Source organism: Lissotriton vulgaris, chromosome 9, assembly GCF_964263255.1.
Source record: "Lissotriton vulgaris chromosome 9, aLisVul1.2, whole genome shotgun sequence".
In the NCBI taxonomy this organism is placed as follows: domain Eukaryota; kingdom Metazoa; phylum Chordata; class Amphibia; order Caudata; family Salamandridae; genus Lissotriton; species Lissotriton vulgaris.
The window spans coordinates 549,253,435-549,276,369 of NC_141697.1; the positions used below are offsets into that span (position 1 = coordinate 549,253,435).

A 22,935-nucleotide genomic window follows, 5' to 3' on the forward strand; every position below is an offset into this window, starting at 1 on the left:
TCCACTTCATCTTTTCAGTGTCGGTGGCCTCATTCTGAATTGCTTTCACACTCTCGATAGTGTCTTCACACATACTCGATTCTGTAGGCCACCTAACCGAACTCGTCACATACATTCGAGTGCTAAGGTTCCGGGCAGTCTCCTTAGCAGTCTCATCCGCAGACGCATTACCACGACCAACATCATCCGTCACCTTACGATGCGCACTACATTTAACAATCGCTACTTGTTTAGGCAACGTCAATGCATCCAAAAGATCATTCACAAGCTGGCCATGCTGAATCTTCGTACCATGCGACGTCAAGAAACCTCTCTCTCTCCACAATCGTCCAAAACTATGCGCGACGCCAAATGCATATTGGCTGTCGGTAAACACATTCACACGTTTCCCTTTCGCTAACACACACGCTCTAGTGAGAGCGATCAGCTCTGCAGCTTGGGCAGAATTCTGATTTAATCTTGCAGTCTCAACAACAGTATTCAACGTTACAACAGCATAAGCAGTAGTCACATCGCCATTCGGCAACTTAAAACATGACCCATCCACATATAATGTACCATCCGGATCTTCCAATGGGGTGTTTTTAAGGTCCACTCGACCTTTTGTTTCTTCTTCTGTCCTCAAGTAACAATCATGTTCTGCTACTACATCTGACTCTGTGCTAATTGGTAACAAAGTTGCCGGGTTCAGAACATTACAACGTTTTATTTGAATGTGGCTTGCCAACAGCGTCAACTCGTAACCAGACAACCTCGCACTCGTCAAGTGCTGAGTTTTCGTCCGATTCAAAAGAGTATCGACTGCATGCGGAACCATCACCGTAAGCATATTATCCATGACCAATCCTGCTGATTGTCGGATGGAGACCGCGGCTGCCGCTGTTGCTCTCAAACAACTCGGCAATGCTCTAGCTACCGGGTCCAAGGTCGAGGAAAAATATGCACATGGACGTTGCTTACCACCAAAAGGTTGCGTTAAGACACTCAAAGCACAGTCAGGAGTACCCAACACAGGAGCCGAACATAATGAATCACGCAGTTCAGAAAAACTTTTCTGACATTCTTCCGTCCATGGTAAAGGAGTCGAAACATCCTTACACGTAAGAGCCACTAATGGTTTCGCTAGCAATGAAAAATTTGGAATCCATTGCCTGCAGTACGACGTGATACCTAGAAAGGCACGCACATCTCTTTGGGTTTTTGGCACAGCCATGCGCGCAATTGCTGCAATTCTCTCTGGGGTCAACCTCCTTCCCTCCTTTGACAATAAGTGACCTAGATAGGTTACTTCTTGACAACAATATTGGAGTTTAGAAGGGGACACCTTGTGATTTAACTCACAGAGATGTTGCAGCAACGACACCGTAGCAATTTTGCAAATGTCCCGAGTATCAGCAGCTACCAATAAGTCGTCGACATATTGGATCAAGGCCGCACCAGCCGGCAACCTAAACGCATCCAGTTGACCCTTCAAGGCTTGACTGTAAATCGATGGACTTTCACAGTAACCCTGAGGAGCGCGTTTGAACCGGAAGCTGCGTCCACCAAGAGAGAAACCGAAGAGGTCTCTGCTCTCCTCTGCAATCGGGATGCTGAAGAACGCATTCTTCAAGTCAATCACCGAAAACCATGATGCAGAAGCTAGAATCAGAGTCAGTAGCGCCGTGATGTCAGGCACAACAGGGAATTGAGGAACCACAATTTTATTCACCTCCCGTAAATCGATAACAAAGCGATAAACAGGTGGTTTTGAAGGATCAGTACGTTTTAGAATGGGCAGTACAGGACTATTGCACACGTTTCCCCGAGTCTCTTCAATAACATCTTTATCGATCAAATCATAGATGATCGCTAACAGTGCTCGTTCACCGTCAAGAGAGATACGATATTGGGGAATACGTGGCAACCGCACATTAGATTTCAACTGAACAACATACGGGGAGATGTCAAGTAGGCCCACGTCATTTGGACCCGTCGCCCACAAAGACGCAGGAAGAGAACTCAATTCCGGTGGAAGCTTATCGAGAGACAAGTACATGGGAGAGACAACCTTCTCTCCCAACGTAAGCTTTACACCCGCAGGAGAACAATACAAAGTTGCATACAAACGTTTAAGCAAATCCAGGCCCAAAAGATTTTCACCACAACCCGTAGTCAAAATTAACGGAGCTTCGAGCTCACGAGGCCCAATTTTAAGGGGCAATGGGCACGAAACTGGATTGCTAACAGGGGCGCCAGAGAATCCAACGGAAACATTTGTTAAGCCAGACAAAGGTGCGCCAGGGAGTTTCGAATGCTTAATGGAACTTTTCGCCGCACCAGTGTCCAACAGAAAAGGCTCAACGACGCCCGATGTAGCAACTGCGACGTAAGGCCCTCTCTGATCAACCGGAACTGATACCACTCCCTCTCCTTGTCTTTGGCTGTCCTAGTAATTACTGTCGTCAGTTCCCTGATCGACGTAGTAATCGTCTACATTGTACTGCGCAGATCGTCCTTGTGATGATCCACGTTGATCGAAACAATTATCGGAATTCGATGAGTTATCTGAACGATCGTTCTGAGCACCACGACCTCTACCACGTGGTGCCTGCTGCGAACCACCACGACCTCCTCTCGATGAGTTACCACTATTACGTTCGTTTAGAACAGGACAATTGAATTTAATGTGACCCTCTTGTCTACAATAAGCACATTGATTGTACCCTAACGAGGATCTTTGGAAAGAGGAGTCATTACGAGTTTGGGATCGGTTCGATTGCGGCTGCAATCTACTTTGTTGCGAATTATTCTGATTCGAACGTGGAGGATACGCTTGCTGAAGCAGCACTTTAGTTTTTAGCTCTTTCGTCTTTTTATCAGCACGGTCGCTCTCCTCTTTCTCTCTATTCTCATAATATTGTGCCGTAGCCAATATCTGAGCAGAGGTAGAAACGGCCCATGCACTTTCCGAATTCTTTGATTTATTGCTCAAATCGGGCAATAAGTTCGAAACAAATTTATCCACGAACAACCTTTGACCACCCTCAGTGCTCATATCCTGACCACTATGGTCGATGAATGCCTCCTCGAACCTCGTAAAGAAGTCGGAAACACTCTCGTCCTTCTTCTGTTTACAAGCTGACAATTTGTCCCAATTTACTCTCATAGCTGGCATAAGAGTTTTCATTAACGTTATAATTCTTTGAGGGAGATCAACAATCAGCTGGTCGGGTTTAGCAGCAGCCGTTTGTCCGGCATCTGCCGCTACAATGGCAGCCCAGGCACCACCTAATTCATTCGGATGATTTTCATGACGAATCTTAGCCCATACCGGTTGCGGTACGACATTGCCAAACAACATATCGATATCGGCAAGATTCATTACCGTAGCATCTACGAGCTGCGATAATTCTTTGTAATACCCTGTAGGATTTTTGCGTGGGTCAGGCAAAGATTGCTTTACCTGTAACACTTCTGAGCGTTTCCATGGGAGATGTATCCATACTCTCTGGAAAAACGGCAGAATCGGGGGGTTAGCTGCAGGATTACCTGGCATCCAAACTGGCGGAACTTCACGCATAGGGAACTGACCAGACTCTTCTGATTGTCTTTCAATATCCTCAACAAACAAGGCTTGAGGTATAGGAGTGGGACGAAAAGATAACAATCGTTCAACGGCTCGTCGAACGTTGGTATCCACTATCAGTCCAGCCGAAAACTGAAGCTGTAGATCAGACAACGCGGTCAGCACCTCGTCAGGTGCATCGGCCGATATCTGATCACGAAGGACCTTACACATTTCCTCGAACACAAATCTCTGGGTTGGTATATTGAACTGACAAAACGTGTCGAGTACAACACGTGGTGGATTTCTAAGGGGGTGCGTCATCCAACCCATCGCCATATTATATAGCGAAGCACGTTCCCTATTACCTGGAAGGTGACTACGTCTCTGAGGACCATCTGAACCAGCGGACCCAAGAACAGGTCCGAGCGAATGAAAGAAGCTAGCCGCAAGAGGAGAATTACGACTACGAGTAGAGGGAGAAGTATAGGACACAGGACTAACAAGTGAAGGAGTAGAAACAGAAACAACAGCAGGGGTTAACAGAGCAGGAGCAGTAGCGGAAACAGGAGTATGTGGAAGCGGAGGAGCAGTAGGAATAGCAACAGACGAAGGAGCGGGAACAGTCGGAAGAACGGGTACAGGTTGAGGAACAGGCAAAGGAAGAATAGGTGCAGGAACAGGTACAGGGGGAATCACAGGGGCTGTGGTACCCTGTACGTACGGAGGTGGCGATTTCATAAGATAGGACATTAAAGGATCCTCAACTGACTCATCCTTCTTTTCCGGCTCCGTAGGCAAAGCAGAATAGCATTTATCTATAGTCATACGCTGTAATCTGTCAAACACTTCCTTTTCCCTAACCTCCTTATCATGCTGGAACTGCTCTGCTTTCTTTACAATGGTACCAGCACTATCCCTCTGATTTCGCTTAGTCTGTCTGATTTCTTTCTGTCGGGCTTCTTTACGCCACAACCGAAAGGCATCAAACATGGCCGGCCTTGACTTTTTCGCGAACAATTTAACCTCTAGATTATCTAAGATCGGAGCCTCGAAACTACCATGCGGTGGACAGCGAAGGTCACCGTCCTTCTTCGTGTATTTGATCCAGTATTCATTAAAAGTAATCGGGCCTAGCCCATGTTTGCTGTACTGTTCATAAGTGGGAGTTCCAACCGGAGGTATCGGACACGAGTCCTCCAGTCGGGAATCCGTACCACAAGGTCTGAAACAACTAAACAGAGTACTGCGACCAGGCATCTTGCACACTAGCCGAGTTTCACAAACTTCAAGGGTTACGGGATTTACCAAGTCCCAGCAAAGAACAAAACCCTCGGTTTTTGGCGGCTGCAGTCGTCAAATAACACAACAAAGCACCAAGAACTACAAATGCAATGGAACCATGCAACCACTAAGTAACCACAACCAAGAACTCTGGGAGCGACCCACAAATACTTAACTCAAAGATCGATGGCGTCTCCAGGAAGGCCCGTCAATCGTCTCGCTATACCAAGGTCTACGCCAGGTGCCAAAACAGGTCTACAGTCAGGGCAGCAGTCCGTCGCAGCCGTCAGGAGGCGGGAATCTTCGCGGGAAAAGTCTTCGGGCCACTTGTTTCGACAACAGGATCGATGAAGCGGAGTGCACCTTCCCTCGGAGATTTCACACGAAGTTCCTCACGATCATCGGGCTTGGACCGGTACCACTGATGCAGCCCCACGTTGGGCGCCAACTGAAGGACTGGGTTCTTTAAGACCCAGCGGTGCCAGGGCACAACACCTGAAACCTTCGTGGGTAACCTGCTCCGGCGTACGAATGACAGAGACACGGGACACTTCCTTCGGCGTCAAAGATTCAAGGTTTATTTGCTGCAGGGAACACAGATATCACGACAAGTACAACTCGTGCAACTTGGGGAGACTGCTTCAAATTGGTTCTGTGGATCGCTCCTTTTATACAGTTTTCACCCATAGGACAACATGGTACACAAAGGTTTATAACCCAGTTCCCACCATTATCCCCCAGAGGGGTCGCTTTGGTCACTTTGATACACATAAGGTCCGGAACACAAGTGCGGAAACATTTGGCGGTTCCCAACTGTAAAAACCCATCTTCCCAACATTAGTGCATTCCAATCGGCAGTAAAACAGATCGAAATAGGAACAAAGACAGGTGCAGAGGAAGACGGAGACAGTGGGGAGATCGGAATGGGTGTAAAAGGGGAGGTAGCGGGAAACACGAGATACAGGCATCAAAGGGACGTGCCTAATGAGATGCAAGGCTGAGACAATAAACCGGCACGGCGAGATGAGCCTCGAGCGGGGCCATCTGCCTTACAGTATCATCCCCCTCGTCATAAAGGCACTTATAAAGGACATGTGTCTTCCGCAAATATCTTGGGAGTCCCAGGGTCGCGAAGCGGACAGCGTCCGTTCGCTGGCTACTTGAGGGCAAGAGACAAAATGGATGCCGTATCTAAGATGGAACCCGTGGGTACAGATGAAAAACCCACATAACAAACAAACGGTTTAAGTTAGCACAGCGAAACTGCGCACACTTACTAAACTCGTCATTTGCGGTTCATAGATACCAGACTCGACCATATTCGTGCGAGTCGAAAACACCACTTACAATTGTCACGGAACCTCAACACACACATATATATATACACACACATATATATATATATATATATATATATATATATATATATATATATATATATATATATATATATATATATATTCTCCATGTTGTGACACTGCCGCACAACTAGAATATCAATGAAATATTAAACCATTAGTAATGTTTTCCAAGACTTTAGCCTGTAAAATTGGTGTAACCTGTCGCAATCCATCCATGCACTCAATCATTAGTTCATTCACAATTTCAATGTACTTATTCAACCAGTTATCAATCTGTGAGTTCACTTGGACTGTACTTACTTCAAGCACTCAGACCATAACCCCACCCCCCCCAACACACACACACGTTCACAAATTAGTTTGGCCTAGAAAAACACCTAAAACATGGTGTGGAGTGCACCGAATGTAGACAAATCTTGACCAAAAGGAACATCATTTCTCAACTCCGGGATGGACATTTCCATGTTCCCGGTTTGTAATGAAAGCGGACATAGTTTCAAACAAATAACAGAATTCCCGCCCAAGAACACAATCAAAGCTGCATTCAAAAACTTTTTATAATACTTGTTAAGTGAAAACCTTGCAAGGCCGATACCTGGTAGGAATCATCTGCTCCTGCTGCAGCGAGTAGACATATGGAGTTTTACAAGCACAGAGCAGAGGACAACGGAGAAGTAAATCACTCACCAGTGACTGGCTGTTGAGAAGAAATGGCTATGGAAAATAGAAAATAATACAATGTTTTAGGCACAAACTTAAAAAGTGTTGGAATAAGGAGGTTAGCAATATTACTGTAGACATTCACAGAAGGCACTCCATAATCTGAAATGTGGAAAGTCCCAATTAAAAATGTTCATAGGTGCCCAACTAAAACAAATTTAAAACAGCCATTTTATTCAGTGTCTTACAGAGTGCAGGCCTTACCCTGGGGGCACTGTAGTAACTGCAAAAATATTTAGCGCGTATGATTACAGAGTACACATAAGTATATTTACACAGCTCAAGAAAAGATGAATACTGAAGCTGACGAGAGGGCATGATAATTAATGTCTTTAGTTAATTCCTGAAGTGATGCAGAGAGAGCATATTTGAGGAACAGCTCCTACCACAGTCCTGCGACTCAGTAAGAGAAGCCCGATTCAAGGGAGGCCACTGTGAGCTGAACCTGCACCCTTCAATTTACACAAATGGATCGGTGGGTTAGCAGTGCTTAATTTGTGCCGGTGTTTGTTGGGGCTCGGCACTAGCACTTATTTCTTAACACAGGCAAATTTTTATGACATTCCCCACAACGGCAGCACAGTCTGTCTAATTTTAAACAGAGCATATCAGTTGCATCTTAATTCAATATACATATAAAAAAAATAGTAACACCTGCGCACCCACGCTATTCTTACAGCCGTGGGTGACTTCGAATAGAACAAACTGTCACTTTTGTAAGTGTGTTGGTTTGCAGGTATTGTTGCCACTGGCATTTCGGGGCACTGGCAGACTGTGGATGGAGAAAGCTGCAGTTGTATTTTTAAAAATATCTTGGACTCTGGCGCCTGTAGTTTTTTTATTATTAACAAATTAAGCACTGAATTGCATCCATTATATCAAAAGTACTTCAACCTTACTGGCCCAGGGCTGAAGAGGAGACACCCATTCTCTTCATAGGGTGTCCAAATGGGGATTTCTAAAATTCCTACTGATGCTCTCCCTCCAGTTTTGCTATCGGAATTGAGAAATGTAGATAGGAGCATCTCATTTTGTTTTTAGGTCGAGCCTGGGGAGCGCATGCTCTGTGATGCATGCTGTATTCAAGTATAGACTTCCAAGCCCGCCCACATTTTCATTGGCTTCTGCCAGTGTCCTTTGTAAATGCTGGCATCCGATTCCTTAATAGGCTTGTTAGTCCCTCCTTAGTACAGCCTTGTCTTCATTTGTAACCTCCCATGAAGATTGGCCCTTTTACTTCTGTTACACAATATATATTGTTTAGTCTGTAAGCACTATTTTAACGAGTTTCTCCTGCTGGAGGCCTGTAGGCACAACCCGCTTTCCTGCAACATTCAGCACGCCATGCGCTCTTTCATTTTACAAGCAGCCCGGGACAATGGCGGCAGCTTCTTTGAAATTGAATAGTTCTTGCAGTTCAAAGAGTTTGAGGTTATTGTCATTGTAAATGACGTCTTTTATTTAGGTGTTATTTATCAAAACAGATACATAAAAGGTATTGTCATTCACAATGCCAATAGCTTAAACTCTCGCAAGTGCAAGACTTATTGCATGGCAAATGCTTGTTTTAATAAAGGAAAGATGAATCTAAAGAGAAAAATCATCATCTAACGTTTATATATCAATCCAGGTAATCAGAAATTGAATTGACATGTTATTGACAAACCACACAAGGGCTTTGTTATATACCATGTATTGAGACCAAATACATATAGGAGTGTATCCCAAGCACAAATGAACAAGTCAGGCCCCTCCAGCAAGCCAAAACTCGAACGCCAAATGGGAAGCATACAGCACTCCCCCCTGGTGCACAAGACTATATTTAGGGCACGGAACCGTTGCCATGTGACCTGTTGGTAACCACCCAGAGTTCCATCATGACCCAGTGCTAGCAGAAATCTCGAGAGATTTAAAGGAAGTTCGCGAGCCATCCCCTGTCCCTGTACTCGTATACTGGTAATGGTGTCCCGTTCATCCCCAAGTACTGCAACAGAGCCTTGTCGGTCTCCATTCTTGTTCATTTGCAGTCATTGGCCGCCAATGGCACATTCACTCCTAGTCATTGGCCCTGGGCATTTCAAATGGGCCTCGTTCAATTCTCGTCACACTTAAATGGCACTCCTGATTCCACAGAGACATCCCACGTTGACTCAAGCCCACCCGCTGAAAATCATACATTCTTCCCTAACGATTCACTTGCACTGCTCGTTTCACGAAAAGCGTAAATGTTTCGTTTCTAACAATGGCCGCGTTATGGTTCCAGAGCCATAGCTTACCTGGCAGATGGGATACTCGATTTTGTCCGCTGTATAAGGCTAAACGCAGGAGGAGAAAAAAGTTTTACATTAACAAGGTTGTAGAGATACATCGTTTAGAAAAACAGTAAAAACAAAGAGTGCTTAGGAGGACTCCACAAAAGGGAGCTGAAACAGTGATCTGAGATGCCGTGATCTGTTGATGAGCTCAACTGAGCAACCAGACTCCTTTCCATCTATCAGAAGTCACAGCAATCTCCAAGCAGCCCTCCACCCCACAAAGCTACATACAGGACCCAACCTGCCCTATGCTTCACCTTCGCTTTAACAAACTTGGGCGAGGCTTCCCTGCAGAGGCAGAAGGTCGGTGCTAAGCTGATCTGAATAGGTGGGCCCTCTTAATTTATTAGCCCTTCATAATTAGGAGATTTAAGGGAATACCACAGATCGGTTTACTTTTACTCTGAGATTTTGACTGCTGGAAGCTTCCGAAATCTCCCAGTGAAAGTAGAGAGAAATGAGAAATCACCAGGGAATCAGACCTAGGAAATCCCGAGTAATTGCTCATCTCTTACTGGACCCTTAGCAGGTGTTTTTAGAAATAGCAAAACACACAAGATGATGGACGGAATGTTGCACAATGGTAAAACATTCACCCCCAGTCACAGATCTGGGTTTAATCCATCGTTATTTTGCTCACCAAGCCACCCGAATTCAGACATGGCCATATACAAATCAGTCTTGACCCTGTGCATCTTGGGAACAGTCCAGCCCGAACTGCCAAGCCATGACAACACAGAAAAAAACGAAGCCCTGATCTTCGGCAGACACCGTCCGCTCAAATGGCTCCTGGGGCCGTATCATACATTATAATTGTTTGTGCTCTGCGCACCTTTCAAAAGGTGAGTTGGGCACAAACAATGATAATGTGCCCTATTATGGTAAAAATATTAGTTGCATAATATACAGGAGAAGAATTCATGAACTTGTTAATTATAAAGGCTGAAAAATGTATGCCCTTGGACATGAAGGAAAAAAATACAGGAGCACAACATTTAGCACCAGTACCATATCAGAAGAACTCCATTAAATCTTAAAGAATTTAGTTGATACTTTACATTGCTATTGATGAATCCGATGGCTTTCACTAGGACATCACCGAATATTCCAAGGGTATCCACTCTCTCCATAGGTAGCCGGTGGGGGTACTCCATAAAGTGATGGCCATTGACACTCACCTTTGGGGAAACAATGATAAGGTCATTCAACACAAACCCAATGTACATGATTTTATAAAAACCCCACCAAGGCTACCCTGGATACTTAGGGCACAGCAAATCAACATCAATGTACTTGCAAGGTGCTGTGCAAGCGAAACGTGTTATAGGATTAAAACCATCTACTGGTGTTGGTAAAACCTCTGAGTGATCGCCTTATTTGAATTAGTTATTGATATATATATATATATATATATATATATATATATATATATATATATATATATATATATATATATTTTACCTACTGGCAGTCGCCAGTAGGTAGTTATAGTTAGGATTTTTTTCAATCCAAAAGCTCAAAATTCTATTGTGAATAACTGTGGCGCCGGTTGACGAATCTGCCTGAAAATTTCCACTAATTTGCCTCGCGAAGCTCCAGTCCTTCCTTGAAAGTTTGGGGGGGATTCGTCAAGCGGGGGCCGAGATAAAAGGGGGGGTCCCAAAACGTGTTTTCCCCATGTTAATTTCCATAGGGCGGTCGACCTCACTTTTAGCCCGAACGGCTGAATGGATTTCCACCAAACTTGGCAAAATTATAGGGACTGGTAGCCCGATGTGCCTTTGCTATGTCTCAAGAAATGTGCTCCAGTGGATTTTGAGTAATGTAGGTTCAAAAAAATATATACATCTATGGCCGCGTCTCTGTACGCACACCGGGGCGCGCTCCGGGCGCGCCACGCGAGGTGCGCAAGGAAAGCTGATTGGCTCTCGGGTGTCTGTAAACATTCGAAACAGTCCGGAGCGGCAGCCATCTTGTGTCTCGGTAGGATCGAGACACAAGAGGTGGCCAAAACAAAGGGGGAAATGACCATAAGGGGGCAGGGTAGACCCACCCTGACCCCCTAGGTTTGATGTGGGGGCTATAAAAGGGCCCCGCGGGGCAAAAACATTTTTTAATTTTTTTTCGATTTTCGCGGAGGGAGTGCCCGGTACGCGCCCCGGGGAGCGCACCGGGAAGCGCACAAAAGAGAAAAAAGAATGCTAGAGTTTAACATTTTTAGCAATATTTTATAAATGGGAGGTAGTTCTGAAAAGAACTTTTTATTGTTCTTTTTGTTGTTTTATTTTTTTAAATTATTTTTCTGAACATTTTTTTTTGTATGGCTCAACAGGAGCAAAAAAAAAAAAGAAAAGAATTACTGCTTCCTTTTCTTGCTGCATTGGTGGTTGTCCACAGCATTATTTATTAAGGTGACACTAAGTTCACCATAACATAATGTTTTGCCACAGAAAATGCAAACAATTTTGATGGTGCCAAATTTTTGTTGAATATTTGGCACCATTTGGCGTCCTTCAGGACCAGAAAGTGAGTGTTCAGAAGAGGAGGTGCTGGCCACAGGGGGTGGGTTGTTTCGAAGTTCCTGTACTTCAGCCTGGGCCAAGTTATTGGGATGCCACCTCTACATGTGGCGGATCATGGTAAAATTACCAAAAGAATATTTCATTTTGGGATTGCCCCTGGAGAGGACTTTGCCACAAAAAAAACGACAGGTGACTTTGGGGGCGTTCACCTTTTTCTGGTCTGCAGGAAAAGAAAAGAATTGCCAAATAAAGTGCACTTTAACGTGCCTTTGCCTTGGTTCTTCAGGCAGGAAGCGCCTTGGTTGTTCCTCTTCCTCCTCTTCTTCTTGTCCTCCAAGAAACTGTGGTGGTGGACCTTCTTTTCCTGGTGGTGGTGGTGGGGGTGCACCAGCTGCAGCTACAAGTGATGCCATTGTTTGCTCAAAAATAGCTCTTGCTCTCTCAATGAAGAAAGTTAGAATGAGGAAAAAAAGGAGGGGGCTTTCATTATTTGGAGAAAAAAAATAATGAGAACCAATGAAAAGTGTTATTTTCAAGTCACATGACCCGATGCTCTTACGTTACGCGCTCCGGCGCGCTTACGTTACGCGCTCCGGGCCGCGCTGCGGAGCGCTTCCGGGTGCGTTTACGCAGCGCGTCATAAGACACATCGCGCGGCTACGCGATACGTCACGCTTACGCGTCACAATGTTGTTTTCGATCGCGACATTGCCGCTAACGGGACGCTTCCCGGTTCGCGCACCGGGGCGCTTCAAAATACTACGCTTACCGGGGCACGCACCGGGAGCGCTCCAAGGCAAAAAATAAAAAAATAAATAAAAAAATATACAAAAAAAATAAGAATTTGGAAAAATTGTAGGGACTGGTAGCCCGATGTGCCTTTGCTATGTCTCAAGATATATGCTCCAGTGGTTTTTAAGAAAATTAACTTTGAAAAAATATATATTGGGCTACATTGGGCTATATATATGTTAGAGCCCAAATGTAGCCCAATGTAGCCCAAAGATGGCCACCAGAGACAAAAAAATACAAATGTAGCCCAAATATCAGCCAGATGTAGTGCAACTATAGCCCAATGACAGAATGTACGAGAGTGTTCTAAAGAACAACTAGAGCGTTAACAGTCTTACTTATAAAGTGAGACTTATAGTTAGGAATTAGCATTTAGAAAACCTAAGAAATTCACTGAAAAAACCATAGGTTTCACACCAGTTATAGTTAGCTGGAAATTTTACTGTCATAAAACCATTGAAATTCCACGTTATAGTTAGTTGGACTCACTATAACTTGCGCGTGCAATGCACTGCTGATGACGTCACATATTACATCACTCATGACATGGTCAGTGACATCACTCATGACATCACTGATGACACCATCCTTGTGACAGACCTCCTTTCAGTGTAATGTAACCCTTGAAACACATATTCAAAAATAGAAACTAACATTTTCAAAAAAATGGAGATACCATACCAGTTACAACAACCAATTCAGAAATTACACCATCTATATACACATCCACTCATTCACCAACAGTTCTATATAATCACTCATACATTTACTCACTCATATGTAGTGATACACCTATACATCCTGTTACACACCGACAGTCATCCAAAAGTTACTCACACATGCAAATAAACTATTGAACATCCATTTATTTGCATATACAACTATACACAAACTACTACCTTACTTCTAAGGAAACTAACACATACTTACTCACTTAAACAATCACTTATAGAAACACATACTTATTTAAAAAGGAACTCTTACAATCTCTCACTCTCTCATATACTCACTTATATACATCAATACTCACAAATACTAGATTAAAACATATCTTGTTACTGATAAAGACACTAGTGAGACAGCCATTCACTCACTAACACACACATATACACACTCATCCACCCATACAGTCCTGCACATATGCGGTCTTGAAAACACATACAAACAGTGAGTCAATCATTGATGCATCTATGTGCTAAGTAATACCCCCACCAAACCATACTGACACTCATACTGATACTAAAAAAACATCTAATAACCCATATACACACACACATGTAGCTACTCACCAACCCATGCAGCCACTTATACACAAAGTGAAACACTGATACATATATTTAAATATTTAAACATTACTCGCTAATATATGTATTCACTAGGATACACTTAATAAGCCAGTTAACCAATCATTTTTTTTAAAATATCTTTTTAGACACTTACTTAAACATTTATTCTTCCATCGACATTTACATATACATATATAAAACATATTTATTTTTCACAAAGACACACATTCACTGGATGGTGTCATCAGTGATGTCATGAGTGATGTCACTGACCATGTCATGAGTGATGTAATATGTGACGTCATCAGCAGTGCATTGCACGCGAAGTTATAGTGAGTCCAACTAACTATAACGTGGAATTTCAATGGTTTTATGACAGTAAAATTTCCAGTTAACTATAACTGGTGTGAAGCCTATGGTTTTTTCAGTGAATACATATAAAACATATTTATTTTTCAGAAAGACACATATTCCCTGGATGGTGTCATCAGTGATGTCATGAGTGATGTCACTGACCATGTCATGAGTGATGTAATATGTGACGTCATCAGCAGTGCATTGCAGGCGCGCAAGTTATAGTGAGTCCAACTAACTATAACGTGGGAATTTCAATGGTTTTATGTTAGTAAAATTTCCAGCTAACTATAACTGGTGTCAAACCTATGGTTTTTTCAGTGAATATATATATATATACAGCGAATGAAGGGCTGCAAGCTCGTGATGTGCCAGGTTTGGAGGCTTTAGAATCCCTAAGAATGGAGCAATCATCATCCCAAGAAGTATTAGGATGTGAGCCAAATAGGGTGGGGGTATTAACTTCTTTCAAACCACGCTCCACTTATACTCCTGTGATGCTCTACGACAACCTTGACATCTTTCATGATGCTGTTGCAAAAGACATCAAGTTGTTGCATTCAAAAGTGCTCAATTCGAAACGAAAGAAATACACACAGAATGGCCAGTACTTGCGACTCATCCATAAGATTCAAGCTAATGAGAATGTCATTGTCAGGCAGTCTGACAAGGGAGGGAATATAGTTTTATGGCCGCGAAAACTATATTTAGAAGAGGCCCTCTCTCAGCTGAACGATTCAGACTGCTACAGACATAGTGACATCTCGCTGATCAAGAAGGCTCAAGAAGATTTTTACTCGTTGTTAATGGGGTGGAGATCTTTTGGATTGCTGAGTATGGATGAACTCAAGTACCTTAAAAACAACAATCCGGTCATGCCAGTCCTATACCTAATCCCGAAGGTCCACAAGAACCCACGTAAACCCCCTGGAAGGCCAATAATAGCAGCATGCGGGGGGTTACTGGAAAAGACAACTGTCTACGTGGACTCATTCTTGCAGGAGTTTGTGCAGAGTTTACCATCCTTTGTCCAAGACTCTAATGATTTTGTGAGGAAAATTCAGGACATTAAATGGGATTCGGATTCATGGCTCATTACATTAGACGTTACGTCTTTATACACAAGTATCAACCATCAAGACGGACTGCGAGCCATTGAATTCTACTTAGGTTTGAGACCAATCATCATGGCTGACCACAATCGTATGTTACTTTCTATGATTTCATTCTGTTTACACCATAATTTCTTTATGTTTAACAACAGATACTATCAGCAAGTCAGGGGTGTAGCCATGGGGGCCGGTTTCTCTCCTAGTTATGCCTGTCTCCATATGGGCTACTGGGAGAGACAGGTCCTCTTTGGCAAACACTCCGACATTGCTAGGCGGTCTATAACAAGATGGTATCGTTATATAGACGATGTGTTCCTGGTCTGGAAGGGCACTCGTCTAGAAGCTGAGCAATTTGTTGATATGCTAAACTGTAATGATTTCAACTTGAAGTTTACCTCGACAATCAGTAGAGACCAGGTACATTTTCTAGACATGACAGTCACACCAGGAGGAGACAAACTTGAAACCAGGTTGTACCGAAAAGCAACGGCTGGAAATACAATACTCCATGCCAGTAGTCACCACCCTGCTCACCTTATACGCAGTATCCCGTATGGCGAGATGCTGCACATTAGACGATTGAGCAGTACTGAAGCTCAATGCCATCTAGCTCAGCAAGCCAGTAGGTCTAGATTTCTGGCAAGGGGGTACAAGGCTGCAGTGGTTGATAGGGCCATAACTAAGGCAAATGCCCTGTCACGCAGTGAAGCCTTGCAACGCAAAGTCACGAATGCGCCTACCACTTCCCAGGATCAAAAAGTAAGATTGATCTGGGCTTACAATAGACAGCATGGGGCACTTGGCAAAATCATCTCTAAGCACTGGGGTTTGATTAAATGTGATCCTGTTATAGGTGACAAAATTCCAACCACTCCTATCACATATAGGAGAGCATATTCTATGCAAAATGCCTTAGTTAAATCTAGCCCAGAAGTTTCTACACGAAAGAATTGGTTAGACAAGAGTAAGGGCTTCAGGAAGTGTTCTTCTTGTAAGGCATGCCAGCATGGGCTAAACAAAACTGAATATGCAGTACCTTTCACCCCCAGTGCGCGCAAGATCAAAAAACAACTGACTTGCAAGAGTGAACATGTGGTTTATGTGCTGGAGTGTCCGTGTGCCCTGCGGTATGTGGGTAGTACCAAGCTGCAGGTGCACAAGAGGATACTCCAGCACATAAGGGCCATCAACACGAACGATCCAGCTTATCCGGTGGCCCGCCACTTCAAAGAGCACCACAACAATGATAGTTCCCTTTTAAGATACTATGCTGTAGATTGTGTGGGCCCTCTCAAAAGAGGAGGTGACAGGGATGGTGCTCTTAGGAAATTGGAGACCAGGTACATACTGGAAATGGATAGTCGAGCCCCGGGGGGATTAAATTCCACAGAAGATTTTTACACTTGTCTCTGAATTGCAAACATAAGTGTAACCTGAGGGCCTGCTCTATCCAACAGGATATCATCCTCCTAGGTGTTCTACCAAGTTATCCGACTGTTAGTGAGTAATGATTATTTTCTTCACTGACTAGTACATGTCTAGTTCTGCGGATGGTTTCAGTGTGCAGTGCAGCCTAGGCTTAGGCTGCATAAGGATGTATCAAAAGCGTAGCACAACATTGATTAAGACAAACCATGATTAAATAGAAAACAAGAGCATTCATAGATAAAAAACTTTATATAAAAAACTTTCAAAAAAATGCACATGATAACGTCCTTCTTCACTATTCACTCTTATGTTTATTACTGGTATGGTGTGGTTCAACTAATGGTCACTTATCTTAGCATGGAGACATAAGAGGGGAGGCTGCGATGTTCTCCAAACCTAGCGGTGGGTTAACATCTCCTCTCCTCCCAAACCTCCGGCTTCACATAGACACATGATAGACTAGTGCGTATAACGCAATCAGGATGCTGCGATCTCGGTGGAAAGGCTTAACATGCATTCATGCAGCTATATTTCAAGTTCACCTGAGGTCTCATCCTGTGTAAATAGTGTATGTCTGGTGTATATATATTTATTGGCAATGTGCTTGTACATTCATGTTTTTATACTTATATTTATATATTAATAATTCATGATCTATTTTTCTACACCTGATTTTAACATGATATTGTATATCAAGTATATTGCGATTATTTATAGCGATGACAAATTGTTTACAAGACACTATTTGCACTTTAACAAACGTGTTGCATTTTTGCCTATTTTGCACTGCAAATTAACTTTCTTGGATTATCCAGTGATTTTTTTGTGTATTGCCCACAACGACAATATGGCATTTGCACTTTATGTACTGTTATTTGCACTTGGTGATATAGGCTGAATTCAGGGATTATCCCGCGATGAGCTTTGCATATAAATGTTGTCTATGTCTATGATACTAATCATTTCACATGTGACCATTTTCCACCAATGATGTTACACTCAAACCAGCACTAGCACTTTAAAAATTGCCTCCTCCCAAGCATGCGTCATGTGATCAAGGCCTCTGTGAAGGCCGAAACGTCATGCTGAGGTGTGCCGTCTCCCCGACGAAATAAAATACACTGCTCACCTGCACTTGAGGTCTCCTCTCTTCTTCCTGCGCTGCGGTATCCAGGATTGGGCTCCAGGCGAGAGTAAGCAGGGATTGTTTTATATATATATATATATATATATATATATATATATATATCTCCCAGAGTTGGATGCCACTATATCAATATCCACAATAGCTTTCTACAAAAATAGTGCATTCGCTATTAGGTCTATATAGTCAAGGAAACTATATGCAGAATACTCTGCTGCTCTAATGGGGTGACCACTCTGCGAATTTAGAGATGTACACTGCCCCAGCAGACATTCCTTACATTGGTATGAACTGCTGTTACAGTGGTTCCTGTCAATGCATTGAAAGTGTGCATGTCAACATGGCTATCGGTACAGCACATTTTCAATTTTTCTTTTTATTTGGAAAAACAAAATCCCAAAACTGGATTTTTTGTTTGAAAATAAAGCAACAAAGAAAAAAACAATTACTTCATCACTATTTGAGTTTGTTCCCATGGTGAGGGAGTCGTTCAAATATTTTCATTTTCAAACTTTCACTTGCCATCACATTTTGAATGGCAGTGTGTGAAAGTAAAAACTGTTCAACACTCCACACACTCCAACTAGGGCGGATAGACTAAATGACCAAACTTCAATGGCCCTTATTCCGTCACACCTTCAGTAGAAGGCATCGCCATCATTCACAAAAGCTTTCTCCAACTGACCACCTCAAACTCGGACAACGCAACCCCCCCCCCCCTCCGATCCCCGTTCAGCAACGCCATTGAAGACTACATCACTCCCCCACGCCCTCGCCTCCACAGACTACATACTGCTTGGAGACCTGGACTTCCATCTAGACAACCTCAGCGACCCAAACAGAACTGCCCTCCTAGAGAATCTGGCCAACACTGGTTTGAAGCAACTCATCTCCACCCACATGGCAGGACACACTCTCGACCACATCTTCGCCGGAGGAAACATTAGCTTCAGGAACACCACACAACCTCTCTGGATGGACCACAACTGTGTCAATTTCTCCTTCTCAAAACCCACTGCACACAAGCTCACGCAAAGCCCCCCATGCAAAAACTGGAGTAAAATCACAGAAGAACACCTCACCTCTGCCCTCAGCTGCACTCCTAGTCCTATCACGACATGCGTCAACACAGCAACAAACGACCTTCACCAATAGATCGCCAACTGAGGCCAACACTCTAGCCCCCCTCCAGAACTCCGCCAGACGACAACACGAAAGCCACCTGGTTCACCATAGACCTCCGAGAATCCAAGCACTCTTGCGGACGACTGGAGAAAGCATGAAGAAACAGCAAAACCCTGGAAGCACGCTCAGTCTACAAGGCCGCTACCAAGGTACACCACCTATACATCAAATCAACTAAGAGAAACTTTATCCAAGACAGAATCCTCTTCAACTCCCACAACTCCAGGGAACTCTTCGCCATCATACAAGAATTCACCAGACCCCACAGTGCAACTACTGACGTCCCTCCCTCCCACCCAAGACCTCTGCAACAAACTCAGCTCCTTCTTCCACCACAAAATCAGGACGCTCTACAACAACTTTGATTACCAAGACAACGGCACCAACGCAACACCCTCCACCAGCGATGCCACCCTGAAGACCCTCTTCACCTGGCCCCCTATCACCAGAGAAGACACTGCAAAGACTATGAAAAGCATCCATTCCAGAGTACCCACTGACCCCCTGTCCGCCGCACATCTTCCACGGGGCTACCACCGCCTTGTACCAGAACTACTAGGGACTATCAACTACGCCCTCGAAACTGCCACGTTACCCGATGGCTGGAATCACGCAGAAGTCCAACCCCTCCTCAAGAAGCCCTCCGCAGTCCCAACTGACCTCATGAACTACTGGCCCATTTCCCTTCTCCACCCATTTCGTCACCACCCAGCTAAATGTCAAATGTTGTATACTTGTAGAGCGCACAGCTGTCCCAGCAAAGGGGCGTCCCGGCACTGTATACCGCTGGGGAACCCATCCTGGCTTTCCCTGTGAGATGGTCCCTCCTGGGCTTCTCCAAGGTGAAGACAAGCATCCCCGGCGCTGATGGGGCCGTTAGTAGAGATTAAGCAAGCTATTGCCCAGAGTTGCTGAGTGGGACCCATGGTTGGAGTAGGCACCAAGGCGAGAATTATCGAGTCCGCTGACCATGGCCCAAGACCCTGCCGCGTCGGGAATCGAACCCTGGTCCCGGGCCGAGCTCTACTTCTGGGTCTGCCGCCTCTAACCAGTGAGCCACACCACTCCACTAACACACTTCATAGAAACCAACCTCATCTTCAACTTCTCCCAGGAAACTAACCACCTGGACTTCCGTAAACTGCTAAAGACCTTGTTATTTATTTCCTTAACTGGTGGAACTCCCTACAACTGCTGCTACTAGTGCTGTAATACCTAATGGTAGTCATGCGCTATACAAATGCTTTTTTAATTTCGTTTCAATTCAGATTCCGCAGCAACCACAGCACCTAGCTCACCCGCATTGCTGTCACTGACGACATCTGCACCCTCCTAAATCAAGGCCGCACTGCAGCCCTCATACTACTAGACCTCTCAGCAGCCTTCGACACCGTCACCCACCGCACACTAGCTGCCAGACTCCACAACGATGAACGCCGATATCCAGGGAACTGCCTTAGACTGGATTTGATGTATACTCTCAGGCAGAACACAAAGAATAAGACTCCCGCCCTTCCACACCGAACCCACAGAGATTAGATGCGGATTACCCCAAAGATCCTCTCTCAGCCCCACCCTTTCCAACGTCTACATGGCCTCCATTGTTAGAAAAGACGGGTGTAGCATAGTATCATAACGATGACACCCAGCTCATCCTCTCCCTCACCAAGGAACCCAACACCACCAGGCACAGCTTCCAAGAAGGAATGAAGAACGTCGCATCCTGGATGAGCAGCAGTTGCCTGAGGCTCAACACAGAGAAAACTGAAGTTCTCATCCATGGATCTACCCCCTCCGCCTGGGACAACACTTCCCCGCCCCCGGAAACCCACTACCCCTATGGACCACGCCAGCAACCGCTGCATCATTCGCGACTCCTCACTCACCATGAACCACCTGATCAACGTTGTGTCCTCCAAATGCTTCAACACCCTCTGCATACTCCACAAGACCTTCAAATAGACCCCCCGCCGACTCCAGTAAGACCATCACCCATGCACTCATCACCAGCAGACTGGACTAGGGAACCGCACTCTATGCCGGAATTAACAAAACACTCCTTTGCAAATCCAGACCATCCAGAATGCCGCAGCCATCCCATGACTGGATCACATCACCCAGCACGTCCGTGACATCCACTGGCTCCCCATTGCATAAAAAAAAATTAAAAAAAATAATAACTTTCAAACTGCTCACACACGCCTACAAAGCCCTCCATAACACCGGACCCCAATACCTCAATGAAAGAATCTCCTTCCACGACCACAAGAGAAACCTACGCTCCGCCAACCTGGCCATAGCCAAGGTCCCCTCATCCACAGGGCCAGAACTGGTGGCAGTTCCTTCTCCTACATCGCAGCCAAGACCTGGAACAAACTCCCCCTCAGCATCAGATGAAGCCCAGCCCTGCACCTTTTTTACAGAAAGGACATAAAGTCCTGGCTCTTCGTATCAGCATAGAGGTGTCCACCCCCCCCCCCCCCCCCTCCCCTCCCTAGCACCTTGAGACCCTCACGGGTGAGTAGGAACTCTATAAATCCCTGATTGATTGAGTAGGTCAGTGGCAGAGATGGAATAGTGTTCCAGGTCGATATGCTTGAGATCCACCTGACTCTACATTAGAAAGGTGGAACTCCAGTTTAGCGGAGATGGTACTTTGTCACCGTACTGACAGAGTACCCTCTCCACAAAACTTCAAATCAGGCCATTACTGTTAACTATCTAACTACGTACCTTGAAGAGTTATCAATATCTCTTCAAGGTACATTTATGAGGATTTGGGTATAGAAGATCTACACATTTACCCGTTGATATTTTGGTCACTTGATATTCTATACTCTAGATCTCCACCAACAGGTAGGCATAGATTCATTAGTCTTAACTACTCATCTAATTCCCCAGACGATAGAGCGATAGTCAATATAGGGGATGCAATATTTTTGTCATGAAATATTTTTAATATTATATTGTGACCACCCACCCACCTGTCCCTGTATTGCTCCATTTACTGGATCCTGACGTAGTGCAGTGTGGTGGATGAGAAAAAAGCATTTCTATGCTGTAGTACCATTAACTAGCCCTGTGGACACTTTCTTGCCCTCGTGGAATTGAAAAGGAAGCTGTAAGCCAGACACCCAGCTGGCAAAGTGCTTTTGCAAGAAGTACTGATTTACTTTGAAGGGCAAAATCATGCAAATCCTCAGCCTGCATAATTATGGAGAACTTCTTTTATAAAGAGGGGAGTAGGAAGAAGCCTTCGTGATTAATTCAGAAGGTGTTCTTTCAGTGGTGTCAATCGACGAATTTCTAAAATCCCAATTTAGTCCTAGAAATGCGTCAGCGGATATACTGGGAAGCATACTGCCAGCATGGGGAAACCAGCCCATGGAAAGCATTGCCTCTGAAACATATGCTATTTAACCAGACAATCCACTATATGTTGTGTTCTTTGAAATCTATTGAAACCCTACATTTCACGTAATTCTGTCTCATGATTTGACAGAAATATTTATTTTTCTTTTGGTTCTTTAAAGAGACAAGGTGTTTGATTTATTGAGCAGATGAAGACACAGGTCCAAAAAAAAAATGAGGAAGTGGTTTTTTTTTTTACCCTTCCCGACAGATATTTTTTTCGCAATGCCATAGGTTCAGCAAAACCTAATGTGCACAGTCAGTAAATAGCTTGAGTTAACCGATTAGGTAGTAAAATGCTCCCCTTTCTTGAAGAAGGAATGAGGACCTTTTTGGAAAGTTCATCTATAACGGTCATCTATAAACGGTCTGTCTGATGTTTTAATGTCTATTAAACTCAAGCCACCACATGTGAAGTGTGTGGTAACAGAGACCCCTTGTGGTATTATTCTAAATCTTCACCTATTTTTTCAA

General features: G+C 44.3%; 1 protein-coding gene across 1 annotated transcript in view; it reads right to left on the reverse strand.

Annotated features, from left to right (window-relative positions):
- LGALS12 (galectin 12) overlaps positions 1-22,935 on the reverse strand; it is a 262,129-nt gene that overhangs the window by 110,361 nt on the left and 128,833 nt on the right. The window contains exons 4-6 of the mRNA XM_086938060.1: positions 10,286-10,405; positions 9,189-9,227; positions 6,880-6,906 (exon numbers count right to left, since the gene is read on the reverse strand). Coding sequence (XP_086794186.1) covers positions 6,880-6,906; positions 9,189-9,227; positions 10,286-10,405 — 186 coding nt within the window. The remainder of the gene's footprint in view (positions 1-6,879; positions 6,907-9,188; positions 9,228-10,285; positions 10,406-22,935) is intronic.